This window comes from Brassica rapa, chromosome A08 (assembly GCF_000309985.2).
Source record: "Brassica rapa cultivar Chiifu-401-42 chromosome A08, CAAS_Brap_v3.01, whole genome shotgun sequence".
Classification (NCBI taxonomy): domain Eukaryota; kingdom Viridiplantae; phylum Streptophyta; class Magnoliopsida; order Brassicales; family Brassicaceae; genus Brassica; species Brassica rapa.
Window position 1 is genome coordinate 20,684,591 of NC_024802.2, and position 25,066 is coordinate 20,709,656.

Here is a 25,066-nt window from a genome sequence, read left to right on the forward strand (position 1 = left end):
GCTTGAATCACACTATATACACATATACATGATCCATTCTTTTCTCTCTTTTTCTTTTTTTGGTTCTGTCAGCTTAAACTGTGAACTGTACCATAGGTCCATAGTAGATGAAGTTGAATCAATGCCCAATGGTGCTCACGGACCACCCAAAGTCTATAACCGCTATATTAGGTAAAACAATTTGATCGAACACATATTTCGTATTTACAGTCTTGTGAAATACTTCCACATCTTGAAATAAAAACACTCAAGGGATGCATATGCAGAGTGGTTGCATAATGGATCTAGCTCGCTCACCTAACAAGCAAACACGCATGTAATGAATGAATAAGAGAAAAACAAAAGAAGTTCACAGAGCATACCAGAAACATATAAATTTATTTATGTTTTGAAATCTATTGGTATACTTTAAGAAAATTGCATACATAGAAAAAAATAATGTAAAAGTTTAACATTTCAAGTTTGAGATTTTTCTTTAGAAAATTAGTTTGAAAAATCAAGAAGGGATGATAAAAAAAGAAATATCCAGAGGGCATAATTGACTGGGCATCATGTGCACTGGAACGTGACCGGACCTCAAGTGCGAATTCAATCCGATTAATAATACTTTTGAAAATTAGAAAGTGACATATGGAAGTTTTCAAAAGAAATATTTTTAGAAATAATAAAAAGATAAGAAACCAGAAAAGACTAAAAAAAAAAAAAAGAAAGAAATAACAAAGCGAGGGCTCCGTGATTCCAAAGGATTCGCTCTCCCACGCGCCTAACAATCCGTCACATCTCACGCGTCTCTCTCTACGTTTTATCTTCCTCCCTCTCGTCTCCTACTATAAAACCTCGTGTTCCCTTCTTTCCCATTCTGCACCTCTATCTCCCACTAATTTCGATACTGCCACTGAAGAAAAAAAAAAAGCTCCACCGAACAAATAAAATAAATCGATATTCTATGGCGGGGGAGACGCTAACTCGGACTAACTCAGCTGAGCCAACCGATAAAAAGCGAGTCAGGGACGAGTCTGACGGCGCGATTCTCGACTCGCCGGAGGTGAAGAGGCTGAGAGATGATTTATTCGACGTTTTCGATGACTCGGATCCCGAACCGGTGAGTCAAGATCTCGACTCGGTCATGAAGAGTTTCGAGGACGAGTTATCTTCGGCGCAGCCCCCCGGCGAGACTCAGCCGGATCTCGGTTACCTTCTAGAGGCTTCCGACGATGAGCTCGGCTTGCCTCCACCGGTTTCCGTCGTGAAGGAGGTGGAGACCACGGAGACGGTGGCGGATTTGCTACGAGCGTCGTCGGATTCGTCGGGAATCGACGAGTTATGGGGGTTCGAGGATCACGCGCCGGATTACGGCTCTTTAGATTTCGGTTCCGGCGTCGGAGATGGTGGAGATTACGTCACCGTTGAGGGGCTATTTGATTTTTCCGGCGAATGTTTTGATTCCGGCGATCTGTTCTCGTGGCGGCCGGAGTCTTTACCGGCGGAATAAAACGAACTTTTTTCTTAGGTAGGAAATTAAAAACGGTGCCGTTTTGTAAAGCGTTTGGGCTTCCCTGCCGTTTTTTTACCCCTACCATGCTATGGTAGATGGTGGTTAAATGGTTAATTTCCTATGGGTTATTGATTATGAAGATTAGGAAAGTTAAATATTATGTTAGTGGGTGTAATTTTGTAGATTAGTATGTGCGAATTCGTTTGTTCTTCCCAGATCTTTAATTATCTTCTCTCTTTGAATAGTTTTGTTAATGTGAAAATGTTGGTATAAAAACTCTGTTAATTTTGGCTGATTCTTTAACATCTGACGACAAACCTGATTTATTTTTCTGACAAAGGCGAAAAATAGCCCATGAATAATCTAGTATATAGCCCAAAAGGTCCAAAATGAACAACCACCACGAGGCCTTCGACTTGATTTCTGTCTTTTTGAGCGGTTGCGAAACGAATGATGGTTGGGTTTGATACACATGTAGGAGATGACTTTGGAGATGTCTGTTTTGTTAGAGATAGGGAACAATGATGCAAGTTTTTGGCAGGTGGGGGCATACGTAAATCATTTAGAATTTTTGATGTATATCGAGTTTGAGGGACGACTTGTGTCTGTACAAAAAAAAATAGGTAGCACCAGAAGCTTGTTTTCCATATCTACAGTTACAAAACATTTAAAGCATGTTTGATTTACGTGAGTGTCATGAGATAATTGGGATTAGTGGAAGAGTTAATAGTCTAGAAGACTTTTTTTGTGTGAAAAGCCATGGAGTTTGTAATTGAACAACTCTTTACATGTTTTTCCTACCTAACAGAAGTAAAAGCCTCTCTTAATCATGATAACAACATTACTATCATTATTAAGAAAATGTTTATGATGTGGAAAGTTCCGTTGAGATGAGTTGTAGAAGTCTAAAGCTTCATTTGTTGCTGTATAATTTGTTGTCAAACCTAATAAAGAGGAATCGTGTGTTTTCTAATGGCTGATCTCATGGGAAAAAAGGTTAATAGTGCATTTACAGTTCAAACAACCTATCAGTCTTAAATAAATTGCAATATTAAAACCTGTAACAGTGAGAGTTATCTTGTGTCTATTTCATAACTTTTGTAAATAAATTGTAATGCGAAACATGTTTCCTTTTCAGTTTCTAAAGTACAAAGCTACAAACAGAGTGATAAAACCATAAAAGTTGGAACTATTGAAATGTGATTTACAGTGCAAAGTACTGACCAAAATAGACTCTCCTCTACGTTTTTTCTATCCAAATGTATATTTATATAACAGTTTTTTTCAAAAACTAATACGGACACGACCGTCCTCGGAATGTATCATTCCACATTATACCGTAAATTGCGTTATGGGAATTCTGATTTGGGAGATGTGTAGAACCTGAATTTTTTACCATTTGATGTTTTGAGAGTGGTACAAGTTATGGCGGGTTCAGATGCGGATACTGGTATCAGTGACGATTTATCTACTCAACTCAAGCATGAAGAAGCATACCAGTGTAAGTACAATTGTATTCGTATTGTGCTGGAATTTTTAGGTTATTCTTTTTCCATTTATTAGAAGTTTACTGAAAATAACTGAAGAACAAGAATTTAAGTAGGCAAAATATTTCTGAGTAATACTTTCAACATTATCTAACAAGTCTTATTTAATATTAGTATTAATAATATTCAAGAAACTTCAATAGCGGTCACTATTGTCTTTTATTGTTTCGCACGCAAGTTTATCTTCAGGTCGTTTTTTCAACCTAGAGGAAAACTTCGTCGCTAAGAAGTCGTCTTGAATATAGATTATTTCCTTAAAAAATGTAGGGCATTCGACATCCTTCTTTGTTTTGTGCTTTGGTCGGGAATGCATGAGCTTTGACCATAGCCTGGTGAGTTTTGTTAGAAGCTTTTTACCATTGTTTGGCAGATGGGTTCGTACATAATAACATTTTGATGTACGTGAATCGAGTTTGAGGGAAGACCTGTTTCTGTACAAAAGCCTGGTGAGTTTGTTAAGCTTGTTTTCGAAATCTGTAACTATAAAAACTTTGGACGTGTTTGATTTACGTGAGTGTTTTGAGATTGAGATAACTGAGATTAGTGTGATAACTAATAAAGTCAAGAAGACAAAATTTGTGAAAGCTGTGGAGTTTGCTTATATTTGTAATTTTTTTTTCTAACAATTCGATTGCATATATTTGTAATTAAGCAGCATTTTTCATGCTTTTATCACGATAACAAAATTATTATTATTAAAAAATGGTTACGATGCGGAAAGTTCCTTGGAGATGAGTTGTATAGGTCCGAAAAGCTTATGATTTCTTGTTACTGTATTATTTGTCGTCACGCCTAATAATTAAAGAGGAATCTGTGTGTTTTCTAATGGCAGATCCCACGGTCAAAAGCGTTACTAATGCGTTCAAGCAACCTATCGGTCTTCAATAAATTGCCATACTATGAGCCGTAACAGTGACAGTTCTCTTGTCTCTATTTCACAACTTTTGTAATGCGTGTTTCGTTCACAGTTTCTAAACAAAGCTACAAAACTACTACAATATTCACAAGATGTAACTTTTCTCTATGTAGACATACAGAAATCAAGCTAAACTACAAACAAAGAGTAATTACCCCAAGTTTTTTCCTATTAGTCTAAGTTTTTAGTACAAATATTTCCTAAGTATTTCTCTGAAGTCCAAAACATAGATAAACATCAATTTTTAACCTTTTTACCAGAAAAAAACATTTAAATAGAATTGCGTATTTGGATATGCTACTCATTTGATTAATCAAGTAGTAAATGATCGCGCCCGCATTTTTCAACAGCGGTCCTTATTGTTTTTATTTTGTTATTTATTGTTTCGGACGTCAACTTTATATGCATGTCGTTTATTCAACTTAGAGGAAAACTTCGTTGCTAAGCAGTCCTCGTACGACGCAACGCGTCTTCTCTTCTTTCCTCTTATAAACTCCATTCAAACCTAAAATCACATCAACCTGTTCTCTCTCTCTCTCATTTGTCTTCAACCTGTGAGAGCAAATGGGTAAGAAGCTTGACGCTTTGCTTGGTCGGAGTTTCAAAACCAACAAGTTCAAGTCTCTTCTCAACTTAGCTCTCACGAGGCTCTCTATCCTCAAGAACCAACGTCAAGTTAGATGCTCTCAAGCCACCTCTGACGTCACCGAGCTTCTTAAACTCGGCCACCACGAGAACGCTTACCACAGAGTCGACCAAGTCATTAAAGACCAAAACACCCTCGACGTTCTCTTCTTCATCCACGGCTACTTCACTCTCTTGATCGACCGTGTGCACCTCTTCGAACACAACAGAGACTGCCCTGATGAGATTCTTGAAGCTGTCTCCAGCTTGCTCTTTGCCGCTTCAAGAATAGGAGAGTTTCCTGAGCTTCAAGAGATTCGTAATGTTTTGATCTCGCGTTTTGGGAAAGATATGGCTGCTCGGTCCATTGAGTTGCGCAGTAATTGTGGAGTTAATCCCAAAGTAAGCAACTTTGATTTTGCATTTAACCCAATAACGTGTTCAGCACGTTACATATCTATAAATACAGAACAATATACTTACATATTTTATTGTATTTATGTTTATTACTACTATAGATAATTCAGAAGTTGTCGACAAGACATCCACCGAGAGAGGTTAGAATGAAGGTTCTGATGGAGATAGCTGCAGAGAACAACATCGTTCTGAAACTAGAAGAAGCTTCTTCTACTTCCACCGAGGTATGTTACTTTGTAATTAACCTCAAAACGAAAAACAGAGAGAAAGTTATGTTCTAATCAATTTTTTACTATTTAGCAGAGAACATCATCAGAAGTTTCTAAGGGTAAGTTAACAAGTGAAGATGAAGAAGGTTACGAGTTATCTGATTCGGTAAAGAGAGGAAAGAAGAAGTACAAAGATGTGGCTGATGCTGCACAAGCAGCGTTTGAGTCAGCGGCTCATGCAGCAGACGCTGCACGAGCTGCTGTGGAGCTTTCTCAGTTTTCTCCTCGTGGTGGGGGAAATTCATTTAGTGGTTCTGAAAACAAGAAATCAGAACAAGAACGTAATGATGATGATTTTAGAGGAGGTGAGGTTGATGCGAGGTCAGAATCCAAGAGGTCTATGTCAGATTCAGATGAAATTATTGAGGATGTCCCAGTGATGTCGTTTAGAGAAGACCCTGTGAAGTTGTTGGAGAAGGATGTTGTTATCTATGATAGTGAGGAAGAAATCCAATATACTACTAAGCCCAATACTACTACTAATGTTAAAGAGAAGCAACAAGTTATGGATCTTCCAAATAGAGCGGATACAGGACATGTGGACCACATGGTTCACTCGGTTGGAGATCCTTTTATGCGTAAAGTTGGTTTGAAGGGTCCGGTTTCAGTCAGGACCAGACAGGTTCGTGGATACTAAGAAGTATAAGTTTTGTTAATCAGGTGCATCTTTGATGACTGAGTTTTGTATAATATTTTCTGTGTTTTTTTTTCTTGGTCAAGGGTGTAAGAATATTGTTTTTTTAATGGATATAAGATTTCAATAACGTTGAAAAATTGCGTATGTTTTCTATATTCATGAAAAGTTTTTAGAATGAAATTGACCTGAGAGAGAAATTTCTAAGAACTCGCCTGGAAATTACTGGCCCATGCCCCTTCTTTTTTACCATGTTGGATGAGGTCAGAATAAGCCTGAAGACTTAGACCGACATATTCATCATATTCAACTCCGAGCTCCTCCTACCAAGTCACATTATTCAAACATTACCGCTTAGTTAATGTAGTTTGAAAGAGGAAACTTGTGAAGAACTGAAGATGTATAATTTTGCACCTTAAATTCCTTAGCACCTTTGAGTGAGTTATCTGTTAGAGTCAGGGTCGGCCCTGAGCTAAACAATTAAAGCTCTTGTTTTTGGAGGCAAAATATGTTATGTATTTTAGAGGTAGAAAATTTGTAAAAATTTATAGTGGTGCAGTGGTTTGAACTATTTTTTTTTTTGACAAAGGGCTTTTTCAGTGGTTTGAACTATTACTTATAAGTTATAACTTATGGATGATCGTTTAACTTTCTGTCCTTACATATTTATTCATATTTTTTTAATAAATAAATTTATAGTTTTTGGGTTTTAGGAACCAAATAGAACTGGGTCGGACCTTATAACAGTATCCAGATTGCAACAATTGAACATTTTTTTCCAGTCTTTGTTTCTATATTGAAAAAAAGAGTTTCTTTATACTAGAAATACTACAAGTCTAAACGATATAGGACAAAAATGCGAATGAAAATATTTGAATTCTTCTTCATCTTTAAGAAATTATGCTATTTATAAAGAACGTTTTTACATGATTACTTCTTATTTTTTGAATTTATAGAATTATATAACAAAAACTGTTCTTATAAAATTTGAGAATGAACAATAAATAACATATATGTCTTTAGAGATGTGTTATTGTGTTTGTTAGAAAGAGTGCATGCCGTTTTGTAAATAAAAGAGAACATATAATTACGGATTTCGGTAATTAAACTAGTAATAGTCCGAATACTCTTAAATTAGTCCAACTTATTGGGTCGTCTGCTTCAAGCCCATGGGCTTATGTAAGCTCTTTCTTTCTTTCTTTATTTAAAGTCGAAGACTATAACTCATCAAAGTCAAACCCTTGTCGAAAAAGGAAACGAAGAACCAAATTACAGAAATATTGACCTACAAAAGCGATCGAAACACCCTCGAAAAGTTCAAAATCTCATATAAATAAATATGTTGATGATCAAAGGTCGTTTTGAAGTTTTCAGTTCGATTTTTACATTAATAATGTTTTGATGATGATTTCACTTGCCTTGTTGTTGCACACTTTGCTCTCTGTTTTTCAATTCTAAGAAATTTCCTTTTCAGCTTCTATTTGTTATCCACACTTTGACTAATCACATTAGGATTAGGAAACCAAAAAAAAATCTGAAGTCTCCTGAAAAAAAGAGAGTTTCCAAACACTCTGAGGAATAGTTTTTTTTTTTGTTGAGTATTAATAAACCAATCAATAAATAGCTTCTCGAGTTTCGAAGATTTTTTGTTTTATTTTGTTTCGTTCTGGTGTGCACTAGTTACGTAATCAAGCGTCTGGAAGAGGAGGAGACGATGATGCACTACCTAATTCCAGAACCAAAAACAAAAGAGGTATAAACCTTATTTATTTTCCTTTGATGATTCTGTTTGTGGGATCACTTCTCTAGAACGTTGTCCAAGTCCACATTCTGATTTGAGGGTTTTTTCGTGTTATATAAGTGTTGGATCCTGAGATTTAGATGATTGAATATTTTACACTAGTTAATGGAGATTTTGATCCTGGTTTTAGGACTTTTGTGTACGTACCTTTGTATAACTGTTTTTTTTGTCTTATTATTGTTACCTGAAAATAGATTGTGTTCGAGAAAGTGTTGTCATGTGATGGTCCAACAACTCTACAAGAAGTCAAAAACTTAAGCTCCAAGCGTAAAGCAGTTGAGGAATCTGTTAACAGAAGCAGCAACGTCACTGATGCTATTGCAAGAGAGATGAACAGAGGAATTACTTCATGTGAGCAGGTCAATAAAAAATAAAACTCTTAGTTCTAAACCAAATATTTCTTTCTTGTAGCTCAAGTTTTGATTTTGTTATTATTATTCAGGATCTCCTTAAACTTGGAGAATACCTTCCCTTACTCTTCAACTTAGTGCATCACGCTGATAAGATTAAACACGTTTCTGGTCTTAAGATAAGATGGAGTAGTGGTTTGATCTCTCAGACCTTGATTCAGCGTAAGTGTCCGAAGTTCTTTCAAGTCGATAACATAATGTTCGAGCTTGGAATGGTTCTTTACTTCTACGCACTTAAGCTTCGTGAAAGAGCCATGGAGTTAGTATCCACAGGTTAGTCTTTTTAAAACACCTTCTTATTTTTTTTTGTCTTATGCACTACACTCATAAGTTTGCTTCCTAATGATTACACAACAGATGTCAAGAAATCAATAACACTTTACCGAGAAGCATCTGGAGTTTTCCATCATCTTTCTCATGATCTACTTCCTTCATTGCTACCTTCTTTGCCTCAAGGGAAGCTTCCAGAACTAACTCCTTGGCTTTGCACTTCTTTAAGTCTCCTCTGTTTAGCTGAAGGTCAGGTCAGTGATTATCTTAACTTTAATTTGCACAAACTTCTCTCAAGAAAGGTGAAAAAAATGATGCTAATAGTGAGACATGTTTCTTTAATAGGCTGTAACTACAAAGAACGCTGAAGAAAGTGGTAGAAGCGCAAGCCTGTTGTCGAAACTGCATTATGGTACTACACAAATGCTTTCTGAAGCCTCTGCCCTTTTGTCATCTAGAGCTAATGGAGAGTGTAAAGACCTATCGTCTCGCTTCCTAGTAAGTCCCCTATCTTTAAAACTTAACTATACGTGAAGAAGAAGCAACTAATGAAACTCAGCTTGTTGTTATATCTAAATACTGATCTTAGCTTGCTTCTGATTTTCATTAGAATCTAGATGGAGTAGCAAATCTCTATTTATATTATACATAAAAGTACACATCATTATGGTGATGATCAATGTTCAAGAAACTATTAGGTGGTAATTAGACGTTTTATAGTAGATTACTGCCTAGTCTATGTGCCTTCTAAACCTTATTTTCAAAAAATTGGTTTAGAAAAATCGTTCCGCTTATGATCTACTTGCTATTTTGGTGCCGTCTAAACCGATTTTTAGAACACTTATGATTGATGATATGTCCATATAGGAATATGTATCAACAATGAGAGCTTTACACGAGCTAAAGAGCCAAAAACACTTAGCGGAAGTGCTTGAATCCGAAGAGAGAGTAGGTGAAGCAGTTGGTGTTCTCCGGCGTGCATCAGCAGCGGCTAGGAGGAGTATGCCGTCAAAAGAAGACAAGTGGATAACAATATTCAAGAACGAGAGAGAGGAAGTAAGCAAAAAAATGGCAAAGTATGAGAAGCTTAACGATTTCCTTTTAGAGAGGATTCCAGTAGAGACAGAGTTGCCTTTTCCTAAAGGTGAAACGATTGTTAAACTCATTCCTTACATTCCCACAAGATGGGAACAAGAGCTTCGGTTCAAGTAGAAGGTTCATCAACTATACTCTCTCTCCTTTTAGGCTGGGATAACTGTGTGCAGTATCTTACTATTTTTTGTTTGGTCTTCTGAGGTATGAAGAACAAATTAAGCTGTGTAATAGACCAATCCCTTATATACTTTGATCAATTAGTAGAAAAAATTTCTGATTGTCAAACTTTCTATAGACGTTTATGAGTAATGATCATTGAGAGAGTAATTGGGCATCTGACTTTGGACACTAAAGATAGATTTAGCATAAAGTCAGACTAGCCCATCAAGCCCAACAAAAATTTGGAGAAAAGGTTGAAAATTATTCTTGTTGGAAGATCTTCTTCTTGCTGGAGATCAGAACTCAAAAGTCAGGAACCAAGACCATATAAATAATAACGTTACTGTTATCTTAAGGTGATGAGTATGAGTGAGTGTATGACCTTCAAATAACATACAGATTGTCCGAAGGCTCTGAACTATACATCTAAAAATGACTTATTTAATTATAAATATGACGATGACAACATATCTTTCTATATTATCTCATTATATTCAAACAATTTCAAAAATAATTTTCCATGTTTCTACTAGTCAGGACAGGAAGAATAATCTTCGAAAGGCTTCATATTACATAGTCAAAGATAAATTTCACAATGTCAACCATTTTGTTGAGGATTAAAACAAGATTAGTTTCACAATGTCAACCATTTTGCTAAGGATTAAAACAAAATTAATTTCACTATGTCAATTGCTAGCTAAGGATTAAGACAAGATAAGCACGTACTTATTGTATACAAAAGATGATAAAGTTAAGGTCCTGTATAAATTTGTACTCTTCCTACAAGTTTAGGATAACGACTTAAATTAGGTCAATTCGAATATTCCATATATTTGATTTTTAAAATGTTTGGACATAGACCAATAAAAGCACTGGAGTTTGTTGATTGATTAGTTAGCTATCTGTATTTTCCCTTGTTTCAGTGATAACTACTGTTATTTAAATAAGTATCAAGAGCCATTTTGTCCTTTAACTTGTGGAAAGGTCGCATTAACTCATGCGTAAAGCTTAGCCATCCTTCATTATTGTTTCTAAACTGATATCTAATGAAATCATAATCCGATTCCTGGTCATTTGGATCTGTCGTCAATACTCTATATATATATATATATATATATATATATATATATATATAAGTTCTTATCTAATTTGTTTGTTTATTCTGCACATGGAATTTCTAGCCAGGTTGATCCGATCTTGAAAACGAAACCATATTATTGACATTCTGCATGAATTAAAAAAATACCTGCATTCAAAATGGAAATATATAAATATTTCATGTAAATTCAAACAAATCCAAATATAAACGTAAGGAAAAAAGCATAGAGCATAAAAAGAGAATACTGTTTTTAGTAGATATTTATTAAAAAGTTATATTGTTACACTTTATATATTTTTCGGATCAATAATCTGATACATAAGTTTTTTAGAAGGCCACATGGCACCGGTACGGCTGATAAACAATTTATTAAAAGAATCTTTAGATTAATTCAAGATTCTGAGAGATACTTTCCAAATAGGCAAATATATTAAGTGACCTAACCATATCTATTCAATGAATAAAAGTCTTCGCCCAACCAGAAGCAGAGAATATACTCTAAGACAAGGACATTGTAGCTATCGTGCATATTTGTAATAATATTCAACAACGTGAGAATCAAATTTTCAAAAAATTAAAAATAGTTTAAAATTATAGTTATAGTAAGTTATACATTTCGGGTCCGAGCATATTCGTCCCTTGAATGCAACCAAGTCAATAAGGTCCGGGTCTTTTTTTGTTATCATAATAAAATCAATTTTGTTGTCATGTGGTTGTGTGGTTGTGTGCATCTTTATATAATATGGTCGACAAAAACTTAGTATATCCTGTTAAGATCCCTTTGCTCTCGACTCTGCCGCCATGTTCATACTAGCTGTATACATACATTTGTTATACATATATACTATACAAAATATTAATTAGTGCCGTAAATTTTGCGTTAACGAAAACAAGCAGCAGCCACAATAATATTTAACAGAAACATGGCCATTAACACGCCATACTGAAATTTTGGTAATAACAACAACACAACAAAACAAATCCCTGCAATTTCGATTCCACATATTTATCAAACTGTGTAAAGTTTAATGGAAATAAAAATATAACAAGTCAACAAAATTGGAAAAAGAAACGAACAAGAAAGATTCAAATCAACTAGAAAGTTAAAATGGCACTATTCCTGAGTAAAACATATAGTATTGCTTTCGGTGCAAACCTCTATACACTCTTGATCCTCACGGTGTCAAATTCTAACTCGAAGAAACAAAAATAGTATAGAAAATATAAAGAAAAAAAAACTAAATATTCTTGACGTAATGGTTGCGGGTAGAAGAAGACATCGCTGGCGAGCTACATCGGAACACCACCTCTTCGCTAGGGCTTCCCGATCCTTTTTCTTCCACGATAATGGACGGTCTAAAATTGGAAGGGCTCGGCCACTGTGGCAGTGGTGGTGCGGCCATTGCTCCATATATCCCGGTGGTGGACCTGGTGGTGGTGCCACTAGTGGTGGCTCCTCCGGTGATCCTGCCTGTAGAGTGGTCAGATTTTGGAACCCATATGCCCTCGACGACTACGAGATGTTGCGCTTGAGAGTTTCCGTTGTTAGAGACTGTTTGGCTTGGTCTTCTTGTATGCAGTCTATATTTCTATTATATCCCAAAAAATTAATAAACATCAGTTTTTTTGTAAAATATATTTTATAGTGCCTAGATTTATACATCAAATTATAGAAAGAAAGAATTGTACATGTTTAAAAGTATTTACCTGTAAATGGCTTTTGACTTCATCATTAGTTAATCCATCAATCTTCATTAACTCCTTGATTTGCTTCGGCGTAGCAACTGCAAAATGGAACCAAAATAAACATCTCAACTAAACTTTTATGAACCCTAATACCAAACTATTGATCTAAATCACTAGAAAATTTAATTAACTCGTATATAAATATTAAAACGCACCATGAGGTCCACCTAAGTGTTGAAGAGCGTTTAAGAAGCGTCTATGCAACTGCGACGACCAACACCTTCGCTGCTTTCTTCCTCCATCTTTCTCCGCCTCTCTCTTCCTTCTTTCTCCACCGTTAGCCATCGCTTCTTTCTTCATACTTTCATCTTTCTTCACCACCGTGTCCACCATCTTCTCTTGCGTTCCTTCCTGAACAGTGAACACACACGATAGCAAATATTTAGAGCGTTGTAGTAAAGATTAGAATGAGTTTAATTATGATATGGATTCTCTAATATAATCACCTCTTTTGGGAGAAGAGGGTCAGGTTGGTTCCAGAGCTGAACAGATTTAAGCCAATCAGATTTCATGTTCTTGTCCTCATAATCATTGTCTGGATCATGATTTCCGTGCTCATCGTCTAATTCTTCTTCTTCATTGGAGGTTGATGAGTCTTTAATGGTTAGAAATTGCTCCAAGACAGGTGTACATTCCCCGGTCGTCTGCTCCGAGCACTCTGATTGTCCGTACATATTCTCTGTGGCCGTACCCGGCAACTCCCTCTTGCATGCCTCAATTGCTTAACAAACAAAATAAATTAAAGTAAAAATTTTAGGTTTTTAATAGACGGTAAATTTTTTACATATATATATGGTATGTTTTTTATTTTAGCAATAAAAAGAAAACGCAAATCTTGCATTTCTTTGCAATACATATATATGTAATATGTATGCATATAAATAAATACAAGTTATTGTATATCAGCGTAAGTATGTAATTTATACGTACCTTGGGTTACGAGATCTAAGCAAAGAGGGAGTTCACGTTGGAAGACATGAATCTTGCGTCGTTCTTCTTCAAGAGCTTCGATGTATTGCCCACATCTCTCCTGTTTCTGCTTGTAATCCATGTTGCTTAGCTTCTTAATCATTGGCAGTGATAAAGGAAGAAAATAATAATCCACCTTTTAATTGAGATTTACTTTTGTTTAGAATGATCAATACTTGCAGATCTGAATACATGTATATATATATGGCTCTACAAAGCATCACAAGGATCTCTATTCTGAGAGAATAAAAAACATAAAGTCGGCCCGTCGCGTTACAAGACGAATCTTGTGTTTCTTAATTTTATATTTTATACACCTTGATATGTTTAAAAATATTTACGTTTGTAAAAGAAACGTAACCAATTTGATACATGTCTTGTTATGCTAGTAGTAGGTAGGGAGTGGTGAATATTCGGTAATGTGATACCGGGTTTTTTGGTCATGTAATCTTATTAATTTTGCCAAGATTTCACACAATAAGAGATGGATGCTTATAAAACGTCAAAACCCAAAATAATAGAGATGGATACAAATTCTTTTTTATGTATAGTCAATATGGGTCGAGAATCTAAGCCATATAATATGTGGGTGGTGAGTTATGAACTTCTTAATGGGTACATTAACTTTGTGTTAGAGTAAGAGATTTAATTAGTTTTCATCTCTGCGTGTGAGTGTGTATTGTCTTGCGTAAATGCTGACAAGCTTTTACAACGAATGCAGACTATGATTTCAATGGAAGTCATATATAAATGAAAAGTTAAAATGTGTTACTAATATTATTTTGTATATTAAATTGATATGAAAATGAAAATCAACATTTATTATTTAATAAAAGAAGTACATATTAGCACCTACACATGACAACATTACAGTAGCTGGCCATTGGTTTGATAATTCAAAAGGATTATTAGCTTTTTGTTACTAATTAAATTTCTATAAAAAAATTACGGAAGGTCGATGTGTTTGATCCGTTTAAGTATGTGATCTCTTTGAAACAATATGAGCCACAGTTTGATTAGAACAAAAACTGAAGCTGAAGATCAGTTTTCAGTTTGATCAATCCTTATGTATGACATTCGTATAGCCAAAAAAAAACTTACAAAATGGGTGATTGGTAACAAATGCGAGCAAACTATGCTGGATTATATTATATATGCATGCAAGAAATCAAATAAAACCAGTTTATCATATAATCTTGTACTGGATACAGTTGCTCGTAAATTTTCCATGTTATAGTAATTCCTTTTATTTTTTTGTTAGTAATTACACTACAGACATAATTCACCACTCATGATTGGCCATAAGGATTTTTTTTCCCTCACTGCTATCATAAATTTTGAAACTGTGTAGTAAAGTACTAAATATTTAAACAAACTGGGAAAGAAAAGTTGCATGCATGATCTAGCTATAGTTGATAGCTGATACTACTATGTATTTTCCCTTCTAATGAAATGACTATTAATGACTGACTCTAAACTCAAAAGGCAAATGTCTCTTCATGAAGAAAGCCAATACATGGGAAAAGATAACCACATATGTATAAGTTTTCTTTCTATCTTTCCGATCAAACAAAAAAAAATTCCCTTTATCCATTAGGGTTGATATTTTCCATAGAACCTGGAGTGTCACAGAATCTTGACTTTGTTGAATTCGTTTTATCCGTATCCATATTAAAATGTAGTTAGTGTGCATATATGTCAATATCTTTGAGTTTAGACCGGTAATACCAATTAGCTGTATTCTTATTATACCACCAAGTAAAACATAACGTGTTGCACTGTACTATCAAAGATCCTACTCATTCCAACTTTCCAAGATAATGATACGCTAATGGATTCAGATGAAAAAGAGTTCACAGGACTCGCACAATAGATTTACGAAAAGCGGCTCATTATTTAAAAGCCCATTATTTAGGCCCATTAAACAGACCCATTAAGATCCAAGAGAAAGAGAAAGCTCAACGACACAATGATTATTTATTCGGTAAAGTTTATGATAGTGGCCCCGGGCTGAGCAGCCTGAGCTTCCGCCGCCGGCTTCACATCCTTCGACGGCTCAACATGTTTTCCGGTGAGCTCCACAGGCAAATCAGAGACAACACCTTTCAAGTAAAAAGTGTAGAACAGCTTGGTCGGATACACAAGCTGACGAAGCTTGACCTGTCCGTAAGCTCCTTCGAAGACGCCGGAGCCACCGGTGATGGCGAGAAGCGTGTCCTCGTAAGTCAGGTAAGGTCCCTGAACGGAAATGTGACCGTATTCGCCGAAGTAGAAGCTGTATGAAGCTTCGAAGCGTTCGCCTTTCTTCTCAGGAACGTGCTGGATCAAAACGCAGAGTCCCGCGGTGATCCCGACGCGTTTCTTGAGGTCTCCGGTGTAGAGTTTGTTAGTGAAAGGGACGAGGTCGCCGATGCAGAGCTGTTGTGGGTTCTTGCCGAGTTTTAGAACTGCGGGGCTGTGTCGGTCGCCTTCGTTGAACTCGTACACGTTGAGTTCTTGGATCTTAGCTGTGATTGTGGAACATAAAGGCAAGTCATTTTATTTCAAGATTTTATTTTTTTATTTTTTATAATCTGTTCTTTTTGTTTACTTACTTGGTCTGGAGTTCTCGCTGCTGCTGCTGCACATGGTTCTGAAGAAACCTGGAGTGGAGGAGGTGGTGGATCTTGATCGTGCGGATAAAGCTGGACCGTTGGATGAGATCCTTAGGTTATGGAAGGAGCTAGAGTAACCCAAAAGAGGGGTTTGATGATGGCGAGAGAGATTCCTTACAAGGGAGATCGATGCAGCAGCAGCAGAGGAAGCCATGATCATAGACTTGCCTGTCTGATACAAAGAGGAAGCTGGTTTTGTTTTTTTTCTTAAGTTTAAGTGGTGAAGCGATAGAGACGAGCTTCTTTTTTTAATAGGATGCTTGCTTCTTTTTTTAATAGGATGCTTTCATCTGGAGTACCGTGCATTAGATCGTGATATTAAATGATGATGATGAGGCATGTGGTAGATCTGGGAAAGTGGCTGTCAGCTTCAACTAAAATAAATAAACACTAAAAGACAAACAAAACGTAAAATAGGAAGAAACTCAACTTGTTTATACTTTATATATTGAGAATTAGTGTAGTTTGATAAAGAAAATACCTGACCAAACATGTGGAACATTTAAAAATATCAGTCAACCCAATCTTCAATCTGAATATCTGATACGTTTCTTATTGTGCAGTGAAATGAAATGCTGTAGTTTATATAATTAGTAATCTATAAACTCCGCAACATGTGGAAAATGCGATCAAAAGCTTGGAAAAATCAGATACTACAAGTAAACTTAAAAAAAAAACCGACAGACGGAAAATGATTTATCATAAACCATATGGAGGTATATTCTATTTGATTTCATGGTCCATTAAGAGCCTGAAGAAATCAACATTTAACAAAGAGGGAAACGGAAAGAAAGACAAAAGTGAATAGTTTCAGCATTTGGTAAGAATCTCAGAACCAGTTCTAGTAATCAGAATCGTATGCTCACACTGTGCGGCTACCCCACCATCAGCTGTTAGAGTAGTCCAGTTGTCTGGCCATGTTACACATTCCGTGGTTCCTATCGTCAGAATCGGTTCTGCAACGCCCAAATTGCAGCCATCAACTTGTTGTTACTATTATACTCATTACAAGCAAAAAAGAAAATGAAAACCATGACATGGAAGAGGAACAAAACTGACTTACCAATTGTGAATGTTTGTCCCTCGACCATTTGCCCAGGCCCATCATTTCCTGCAAATTTGTACAGAAGATGAGCAACCAAAGACGACATGCTTGGCACTTACAAACCCAAGTATTGTTTTACATTGTGTTACAATCAAAAGAGCAGTTTTGCAAGGAAAGATATATAACTTACGGTAATGATAAATCAAGGGTTCTGAGTGGAACACTGGTCCAACACCATGCCCAACAAAGCGCTCCACCACGTTGTAGCCGTTCTTTTCAGCATGCTCGCTGTTTAAAATGTTAAACCACCGAGATTGTTTGGTCTTAGCTTTAATACTCTCTCAAATAATACCCATCTTCACAGTTATATTCATTCCATCAAGAATGGCTTTGGTTACTACCTTATTCTCTTGCCGATTTTCTTGAAGCTTGCTCCATCTTTGCAAACGGCTATACCTCTCTCCAAGCATTCCTCCGTAACCTTCAAGAGCAATAAAACAACAGAATCCATTTATTATGAACAATGCATAGACACAATGAAGAGAAAAAAAAGAAGAAGAAAGCTACCTTTACAAGTCGTTTAAAACCTTCATCTACTTCTCCACAGAAGAAAGTTCTTGATGTATCTCCATGGTAACCCTGTAGCAGTTACAAATCCCAAACAAGTGTTAATATGATTTGATGTCTCAAGTTTTAGTGAATCAAACAGACTTACATCCAAGTAAACTGTGACATCGATGTTTATTATATCCCCACTCTACAATCAGAAACAACAGTTAGTTAGTGGTAAACATATAAACTCATTCCAAAGAACTCTTGGACTTAAAAGCACAATCCAAACCTGCAGCTGTCGAGAATCTGGTATCCCATGACACATACACTCGTTCACTGACGTACACACACTTTTAGGGAACCCACCATACCCAAGAGGCGAAGGATAAGCACCAGCTTCAACAATCATATCATGCACCGCTTTGTCTATTTCATTAGTCGTCACAGATGGCTGCACAACCATAAACCACATACCAACAACTACTCAGGACACTATACACACACAACAAGGAGAGCCTAACAAAAAAAAAAAAAGTCTTACTTTAACCAAAGTTCCTGCAAAGTTTAGAACCCGAGCAGCGAGCTCGCAAGCAGCTCTCATCTTCACAATGCCTTCAGGACCAGGAATCTGGAACTCGGGAGATATATCGGGTAACACGCCAGACTCAACGTAAGGAGGCCTTGGTATGTGGTCAGGGACGAGGAGACGAGGGGAGACTCTTCCACGTCGTAACGGTGGGTTTCTCCTTACTTTTGAAGTTTTTTCAAGCTCTCTCATCCTACAAAATGTCAATTATATTTTAAAAAAAAAACAGAAAACGGCTCCCCGGCGAGGAAATGTTAACTCAGCTCGCTTAGTGACGCTGGAACGCCATGCTACCACCAGACCACATGGTTAAATGTTAATTATATTTAAAAAAAAAAACAGTAAACGGCTCTCCGGCGAGGAAATGTTAACTCAGCTCGCTTAACGACGCTGGAACACCATGCTACCACCCGACTACTAACGCGTGGTTAAATGTTAATTATATTAGCAATCAATCAAGATTTGCAATATCTTTGGATACGAACGAAATGAGAGTTGATTAATAATACCTTCTGATTCTAATGGCTTCCTCTAATCCAGAAACTTTCTTGGCGGACACGTGGAGTTTTCTCGGAGGATACGAGTTCTTCTGACCTAGAAGAAGATAACGAACGAATCTCTTCAATTTATCAACATTCAAATTGGAAGTTTAATCTCTTTCTATAACGTAACTGTTACTTTCTTATCGCTAATTCTCTCGGCGAAGAAGCTATAAGGCGAAACGAACAGAGTAAATGACGATGAACAGTGAGAAGTTGATGACAAACCGGAGAGAAGGGATAGAGAAGAGGAAGCGAACGGAGCTGCTCCGATGAAGCTGCTAGACGGAGATACATAATCGCCGTTGAAAGAAGAACGGAGTTGCAAGGAGGACGATGGCGAGAAACTGGATAGAAGACCCGTAGACGCCATCTTCGCAACTTCACTGGTAAATCAAAAACTGTAACGATTCGATAAATTTTAACATTTTTTTTTGGAAAAAGTTATAAAATGTTTTTGATATTTATTTTGAGAATACAGACTATTGGACTAGGCCCATGGGCCTATTATCTACTCGATGTGAGCTACTTAGACTTTAGGGAGTTATTTAAAACACGATTTGCATGGACTTTAAATTATGGACAGGACCACAAAACGTTTGAAATTAAATGTACTTCAGCAGTTGAGCTATAAAGGATAGGGGTTTTAGATGTTGAGCTAGGCTTTCACTTAAAAGCTAAAAACATTTGAGCAAATGATAGGCTTCTGAAAATATTGAACCAGGTTTTTAACTTAAGTCATGAAGAAGGCTAAGAAACCGTTATACGTTTGTTTTTCTATCCATGAAGCCTATACTTTCATTCTCGTGCCACAAGCCGAGAATTTCTTTAATTAGTTGGGTGTGGGTTTAGCAATTTGTTTATGTGTTTTGACATTCTAGTATATGCTGGGTTTTTGTGGGATCTAAATCTATATAATAACTCTTTCAGAATGGAGATCAGAACTATATTCGATATAGTATATCCGAAGTTCTTCGCCCTGAGCTTTTTTGAATAGAGGGAGATCCAGTTATTTTACAAAAAGTAAGAACTCTTGCTGGCTGCTAAAGACTGCTTTGTACAAACTCAGATCAAGTTGACTCATAGCGACATTCGTAAACCTGTGAAATTAACGACGCTGCATTTATGTACTTTCATACTTACTGAAATATCAACATTTTCATTTATCTGATTATTAAACTCGAAAGTACTGGCCCTGATATCATTTTGTTAAAATTATCATAATTCGTGCGCCAACCGAAGACCAATTAGTTAGTAATTATTATAGTAATCATCACCTAACGCATTCCTTGATTAGTGCATAATGATACATTCGATCACTAAACGAATCTCAACATGCATGTATTCCACGTCAAGTACACTTTATAAGAGTCAAATACATGTGTAAAGGGAAAATATTTTGATGTAATAATCCAGAAATGTTGGATAGTTTATTTGAACAAGTTAACCAAAAACTGAAATGCATAACTTGTACTTCTAGAACCTAGCGAATTGTTGACGAAAAAAAAGAACCTAGCGAATTCTTATTTAAAATATATTAATTGTCAAATACGCACGTGCATATCTTATTGAAGATAAATCTATTTTTAGGACTAATATATATTCTTGATTAATTATATAAATCATAATTTCCAATTTTTTTGGCAGTTTAATGCAGACGATTATGATTATCGAACGAAAAATAGCTGGTTTTTGATAACATAGCTTGTTAAAAAAAAGCTGTGTGGAATAAAATAACTTTTTAACAAGTAAAAGAAAAGAGCATGTTTTCTTACAAATATTCTTACATCACAGCACACCTCAGAATGGCAAATTGTGCGTGAAAGGTCTAACAGATTGGTATACTGACGTGGATCCAATAGGTTTATAAAAATAAATAATTATTTAGAAAAATGACAAACCCAACTATTCATATCGTCCACAAAATTTGACTGCGATTATAACCAATGAATACATTATCTTCCACTCACTGATATTTGGATGTTCATGCATATCCTTTGAGATGGATATGATCTAGCGACGGTAACACTTTTTAGTGATTTCACTATTTCTTATGTGTGTGATTTGAGAAGTCTACTATTTAGAAACTATCATGATTGAAGCACGTAAAAAATAATCAGATGCAACACTTTATCTATTTAGTTTTTTTTTTGTTAATAGTTTTAACTAAACTAAAATTTCAACTTCAAAAATAAAATATGAGAATATCATTATTCTATTTAAAACAAAAAGTCACAATTTTGCGACAAAAAGTCGTAATATTTAAAGTTCTATGGAGTATAACTGTATTTTCATCGTGATAAATGCTAGTTCACTGATTCTTTTTGAAAAATCTTATAGTATGTCAACTTATTTTTGCACGAATAGGTCTTCCAACAGTTTTACTTATGATTTAAGAACTATGGATGGTAGTTGCAAAACCAAATTTTGTCTACTCTGTTCTTTATTTTCAGTTTAGAATTGGTTACTAAAATAAAGGGAACTGTTTGCCACTGCATTTGCATCTGCCAAATTGGCCTTGATATAAAGTGTTGGCAAATAAACCCTATTATATATAACCTAGAAATAAAGGAAAGGCGTCACTGCCATGTACTATTCAAATTAATTTTTTTAAGCAAATTAGCGACAATTTTTTTGAGCTTAATTACGATAATTTTCTGAATACATAGATAATAAAACCAAAAGTTTGTTGTGTGCGTTTGTAAATTAGACCTCGTTTGATCGCTTAAAACTATGGCTGATATTCAAATTACCATCACAACATCCAGAAGCAATATTCTACCACCATACTTACTAATCTAGAAGAAATATAACATTATATATATGTCGACGGAGACAATCGCTTGTTTGAAAAATCCGCTAAATAATTGCTTTGAAACAAATTTTAATCGCAACGTGGCAAGCATGTGTCTTTTGATACATACCAACAACGGGGACAAATAGGGCATATATGTTTTGGGGATATTGTGAAATTGTGACCATATAAACCATTCAAAATTCAATGATAATAAATTGCAATAACACAAAAACAGACAAGTTGGTAGTGAAAGAGAAGTGTGTGGGGTCGCATTTTATCTTTCTCTTCTTCTATAAAAGGGTAGACTCATTTTCTTTTGTATCATCATCATTTCTATTAATTCTCTTACACATATATCAAATCCTAATAAAAGAAAACAATTATTTCCGTTTCATTCGATATCGTGAAGATGGGATCCAGTCAAAGCATGGGAGGTTCAAAGAGAAGGGTGTCTAGTAGGGGACTTGGAGCTGTTCTTAAAGAACAGAGAGCTAAGCTTTACATCATTCGAAGATGTGTCGTCATGCTTCTTTGTTGGAACGATTGATTTCTCTTCAGATATATTCTCAATCATTTTGATCAAGATCGTTTGTATAAAAGGGATTTGTTGGCTGGATAGAGAACTCATCGTGATGTTTGGAGCTTAAGCGGGTCGGTTCGGATCCGAGTTTAGTGCCAGATCGTGGCGTAGTTAAAGGGTTTAAGGTTAGGTGTCTCTATTGGTTAGCAGAGTCGTCTTCTTTGGAGCATTGTAAATATTGACTGGCATAATAGAGAGAGTTGATAAAGTAAATAGTTGATAAAGTTTTGTAATAGCTTTTGGCTTTGTTCTATGACATTCGAAAAAAAGAAAAGAATATACGATTAATGTAAAAATTGTCGTTCATGTATATGTACATCTATCTCTTCTTAATTAAGGTTTTGAAATCTCAAATTCAATGATCATACTTTTTCTCTTTAATATTATACGAACCACAAAATACAATATATATGCTTTCGAATTTTCTGATCATGCAGTTTGATCATGTGTGTTTCCGGGATGAATTATGACAACTAAGGATTATGATACTAAGCAAATGTTTTCTTGTAAACAAGTTGTCTAGAACCAAATCCCTGATTTTAGCCAAACCAAAAATGCAACAACTCTCTTCTTATGATGTAATGTATTATTCAAAGGCGGCAATGATAATAATTTTTAAAGTTAGTAAGAACCACTATCAAAGTTGTTTATTATTGCTGCCCCACGCATGGCGCATGGGGATGGGTTAAACTAATCTCATTGATTCCGACACACCAGAAACACTTCTACGGTTTGGCTCAAATTTATTAGTACTAATACCTGTTAAATTAATGATAATTACTCAAAATACATCTGTAATGAGAGGGATAGAGACTCAATCATAGAGTTATACTGTATTTTAATTTGCGCAACTATATATATAAACCAAGGGACACAATCTTCATTAGTTTGTTTGGGCCCCTTCTTTTTTATCTGACGTTACCAAATTATCAGTAGGCGCTAAAATAATTATGCTGTGCCTGTCACGTCTAATTGTATTCTATCAGAAATATAAAATTTTATGTATTGTATTATGTACTCAGCGGTTTAATGATTACGTAAACAAAAGGTCATAATAATTTAATATAATCATAATGGTAAGAAAATTCAAATTTGCAATATGGAGTAATCCACATGTCACTACAGGTAAAAATAAAATACCCGCAGACTAATCTAATCCGATGAGAACTACAAAAGTTGAGCCGCAGATAATTTATTCTATAATATTGAAATAAAATTACGTCAACAGTAACACGAGATATCAGAACTGATCTGAATTAGCTCGTAACATAACATCTTAGAAGAAAATGACTTGAGTGATAGTTAATATTCGATCTTTTTACTAAACTTCTTCACTACTCGTTCACAAATGTACTGAGAGGTCAAGAAGATGAAAAAATAAAGTACTTAAGAATCCAATAATTAAAATAGAAGTACGTTGACGGGTCAAATAAAGACATGGGTAAGGCAGCCCACGTGCGGCGGTCCTACCATCGTCGCCGTCGTGACCATCACCACCGGTCTCTTCTCTCTTGTCTCTTTCACTTCTTCACGGGATAGAAATTTTGTGGTATGCCCTGATAAATAAAGTTGAAATAATTGAGCCATTTCACTTTTGAACATTATGGTTTCCTTTTTCTCTAATCATGGACAACGATGATCAAGCACAATTTTTTTTCAATTTAAAACTAACTTTATTAAGTGGAACAATCCAGTTCTCTTATATATTAGTAGTTCATCTTGTTTCTGATTTGAGATTATATATTAATGCTTTAGTACGTAGTACCATCCCCGATCCCAATTGTTGGGTTTAAAAAAATAAATTCAATGTACCAAAAAACGAACAAGAAGAGTTGACCTACGATGTCTCAAATTACATATCAACTAGAACTTTGATTTGTAATGCGATTAACTTGTCTTTGAACTCTTCGTAACGTTTAAGAAGCTTCTGTGACTTTTTTTTGTTTTTATTGACTTGTTTACATGTCTATTTGTAAGAAAACTATTCAGAGACACTATTAGTCCGGCCTACCCACTTACTAGTTCCGTGTAATTTAGTTGTTTCTGTCCACAATTCTAGAACATTTTGGGCTACTTCTACGTATCTTTTTTCATTTGTGTTCTCCTTTCCTATAACACTGCATATGCCTATCTTATCTCAAAGTATGTATATTATTTATATAATACATGAAAGTCTTGTTTGAGAGACAAGGAGAGAGCTACAAAGTATTTGGACAAGTCTAAGTCTATATGTTGGCATAGTACTCATACTTTAATCCGTATAGTTGTATGTAATAAATTATTTCCAATAGGATTTGTTCCTTCCACATCACATAAACTACATGATTTGCCTTCTCTTCATTTCATTTTATTAAAAGTAGAAGGTAGCAAGTAAACAAAATGGCCCATTAGCTCAGTTGGTTAGAGCGTCGTGCTAATAACGCGAAGGTCGCAGGTTCGAAACCTGCATGGGCCAAATTTTCGTTTTTTAACATATTTTAAAAAAAAAAACAATAGCTTGAGGAGCTCACAAACACCATCGATGATGACATCTGGTTTCACGTTTATTGAAGTACCAACCCTCTTTGCTATCTTCCTTCTCCTCACAAGTGCATGGCTTCACTCCACGCCAGATGATGTAGATGCTTCTGGAGATTCTGGCATTACAATCTGGAATGGTTGATGAAGATTTGGATTCTTCCAAGCCTCAAAATCTTCTCATAAAAATTTCTGGAGAATCTAAGCTCACCTCGTAGTTTGTTTCCATTAATGCCTAATGAACAAAGGCAAAGCCTCAAGCTGGCACAAAACCGGTTTGATTGTTAATGTTCAGACCAAGAAACCTTAACCTTTTCAGATTAGTTCCATTCCAAGAATCACAAA

General features: G+C 35.5%; 7 protein-coding genes and 1 non-coding gene across 11 annotated transcripts; 5 read left to right on the top strand and 3 right to left on the bottom strand.

Annotated features, from left to right (window-relative positions):
- Positions 1–431: 431 nt before the first annotated feature.
- Positions 432–1,757, top strand: LOC103836107. Its single transcript, XM_009112336.3, has one exon. The coding sequence runs from the start codon at positions 947–949 to the stop codon at positions 1,490–1,492; it is 546 nt and encodes a 181-aa protein (XP_009110584.1). The 5' UTR covers positions 432–946; the 3' UTR covers positions 1,493–1,757.
- Positions 1,758–2,034: 277 nt separating this feature from the next.
- Positions 2,035–6,042, top strand: LOC103836110. 4 transcript variants are annotated; one of them, XM_009112338.3, is made up of 4 exons: positions 2,035–4,984; positions 5,101–5,223; positions 5,300–5,915; positions 5,949–6,042. In XM_009112338.3, exons 1-3 carry the CDS (start codon positions 4,523–4,525, stop codon positions 5,903–5,905), a joined length of 1,191 nt encoding a protein of 396 aa, XP_009110586.1. In that variant the 5' UTR covers positions 2,035–4,522; the 3' UTR covers positions 5,906–5,915; positions 5,949–6,042. The 4 variants fall into 4 exon arrangements, with proteins under 4 accessions (XP_009110586.1, XP_033133784.1, XP_009110585.1 ...); XM_033277893.1 differs by having other exon boundaries at positions 2,035–3,488; positions 3,875–4,984; positions 5,300–6,042; XM_009112337.3 differs by having other exon boundaries at positions 5,300–6,042.
- Positions 6,043–6,464: 422 nt separating this feature from the next.
- Positions 6,465–11,856, top strand: LOC103836111. The gene is made up of 6 exons (XM_033277896.1): positions 6,465–7,655; positions 7,898–8,062; positions 8,146–8,386; positions 8,471–8,637; positions 8,729–8,881; positions 9,251–11,856. Exons 1-6 carry the CDS (start codon positions 7,617–7,619, stop codon positions 9,593–9,595), a joined length of 1,110 nt encoding a protein of 369 aa, XP_033133787.1. The 5' UTR covers positions 6,465–7,616; the 3' UTR covers positions 9,596–11,856.
- On the bottom strand, positions 11,768–14,988 carry LOC103836112 (transcription factor HRS1). The gene is made up of 5 exons (XM_009112342.3): positions 13,413–14,988; positions 12,929–13,203; positions 12,638–12,833; positions 12,444–12,520; positions 11,768–12,325 (listed from the first exon to the last, which is right to left on the bottom strand). Exons 1-5 carry the CDS (start codon positions 13,552–13,554, stop codon positions 11,975–11,977), a joined length of 1,041 nt encoding a protein of 346 aa, XP_009110590.1. The 5' UTR covers positions 13,555–14,988; the 3' UTR covers positions 11,768–11,974.
- A 247-nt stretch (positions 14,989–15,235) lies between these two features.
- On the bottom strand, positions 15,236–16,507 carry LOC103836113 (allene oxide cyclase 4, chloroplastic). Its single transcript, XM_009112343.3, has 2 exons — positions 16,046–16,507; positions 15,236–15,958 (listed from the first exon to the last, which is right to left on the bottom strand). The coding sequence occupies exons 1-2, from the start codon at positions 16,263–16,265 to the stop codon at positions 15,429–15,431; spliced, it is 750 nt and encodes a 249-aa protein (XP_009110591.1). The 5' UTR covers positions 16,266–16,507; the 3' UTR covers positions 15,236–15,428.
- A 240-nt stretch (positions 16,508–16,747) lies between these two features.
- Positions 16,748–19,307, bottom strand: LOC103836114 (methionine aminopeptidase 1B, chloroplastic). The gene is made up of 10 exons (XM_009112344.3): positions 19,056–19,307; positions 18,798–18,882; positions 18,244–18,481; positions 17,992–18,153; positions 17,866–17,907; positions 17,718–17,789; positions 17,552–17,631; positions 17,341–17,438; positions 17,169–17,216; positions 16,748–17,061 (listed from the first exon to the last, which is right to left on the bottom strand). Exons 1-10 carry the CDS (start codon positions 19,198–19,200, stop codon positions 16,916–16,918), a joined length of 1,116 nt encoding a protein of 371 aa, XP_009110592.1. The 5' UTR covers positions 19,201–19,307; the 3' UTR covers positions 16,748–16,915.
- A 2,632-nt stretch (positions 19,308–21,939) lies between these two features.
- On the top strand, positions 21,940–22,580 carry LOC103836116. The gene has a single exon (XM_009112345.3). It carries the CDS (start codon positions 22,034–22,036, stop codon positions 22,169–22,171), a length of 138 nt encoding a protein of 45 aa, XP_009110593.2. The 5' UTR covers positions 21,940–22,033; the 3' UTR covers positions 22,172–22,580.
- A 2,005-nt stretch (positions 22,581–24,585) lies between these two features.
- TRNAI-AAU lies at positions 24,586–24,659 on the top strand. The gene has a single exon. It is a non-coding gene; the product is annotated as a tRNA-Ile (tRNA).
- Positions 24,660–25,066: the final 407 nt, after the last annotated feature.

Bases quoted from the DNA above. Each gene is read 5' to 3' on its own strand.
- LOC103836107 (XM_009112336.3), top strand. From the start codon at position 947: ATGGCGGGGGAGACGCTAACTCGGACTAACTCAGCTGAGCCAACCGAT.
- LOC103836110 (XM_009112337.3), top strand. From the start codon at position 4,523: ATGGGTAAGAAGCTTGACGCTTTGCTTGGTCGGAGTTTCAAAACCAAC. The intron at 4,985-5,100 runs GTAAGCAACTTT...TTACTACTATAG, and splicing joins ATTGTGGAGTTAATCCCAAA to ATAATTCAGAAGTTGTCGAC. The intron at 5,224-5,299 runs GTATGTTACTTT...TTTACTATTTAG, and splicing joins CTTCTTCTACTTCCACCGAG to CAGAGAACATCATCAGAAGT.
- LOC103836111 (XM_033277896.1), top strand. From the start codon at position 7,617: ATGATGCACTACCTAATTCCAGAACCAAAAACAAAAGAG. The intron at 8,638-8,728 runs GTCAGTGATTAT...TTTCTTTAATAG, and splicing joins TCTGTTTAGCTGAAGGTCAG to GCTGTAACTACAAAGAACGC. The intron at 8,882-9,250 runs GTAAGTCCCCTA...ATGTCCATATAG, and splicing joins ACCTATCGTCTCGCTTCCTA to GAATATGTATCAACAATGAG.
- LOC103836112 (XM_009112342.3), bottom strand. From the start codon at position 13,554: ATGATTAAGAAGCTAAGCAACATGGATTACAAGCAGAAACAGGAGAGA. The intron at 13,204-13,412 runs GTACGTATAAAT...TTGTTTGTTAAG, and splicing joins CTTAGATCTCGTAACCCAAG to CAATTGAGGCATGCAAGAGG. The intron at 12,326-12,443 runs GTAAATACTTTT...GGGATATAATAG, and splicing joins AAGTCAAAAGCCATTTACAG to AAATATAGACTGCATACAAG.
- LOC103836113 (XM_009112343.3), bottom strand. From the start codon at position 16,265: ATGATCATGGCTTCCTCTGCTGCTGCTGCATCGATCTCCCTTGTAAGG. The intron at 15,959-16,045 runs GTAAGTAAACAA...CCACAATCACAG, and splicing joins CAGCGAGAACTCCAGACCAA to CTAAGATCCAAGAACTCAAC.
- LOC103836114 (XM_009112344.3), bottom strand. From the start codon at position 19,200: ATGGCGTCTACGGGTCTTCTATCCAGTTTCTCGCCATCGTCCTCCTTG. The intron at 17,908-17,991 runs GTTTGGATTGTG...TTCTGATTGTAG, and splicing joins CAGATTCTCGACAGCTGCAG to AGTGGGGATATAATAAACAT. The intron at 17,439-17,551 runs GTAGTAACCAAA...CATTTTAAACAG, and splicing joins AAAATCGGCAAGAGAATAAG to CGAGCATGCTGAAAAGAACG.
- LOC103836116 (XM_009112345.3), top strand. From the start codon at position 22,034: ATGGGATCCAGTCAAAGCATGGGAGGTTCAAAGAGAAGGGTGTCTAGT.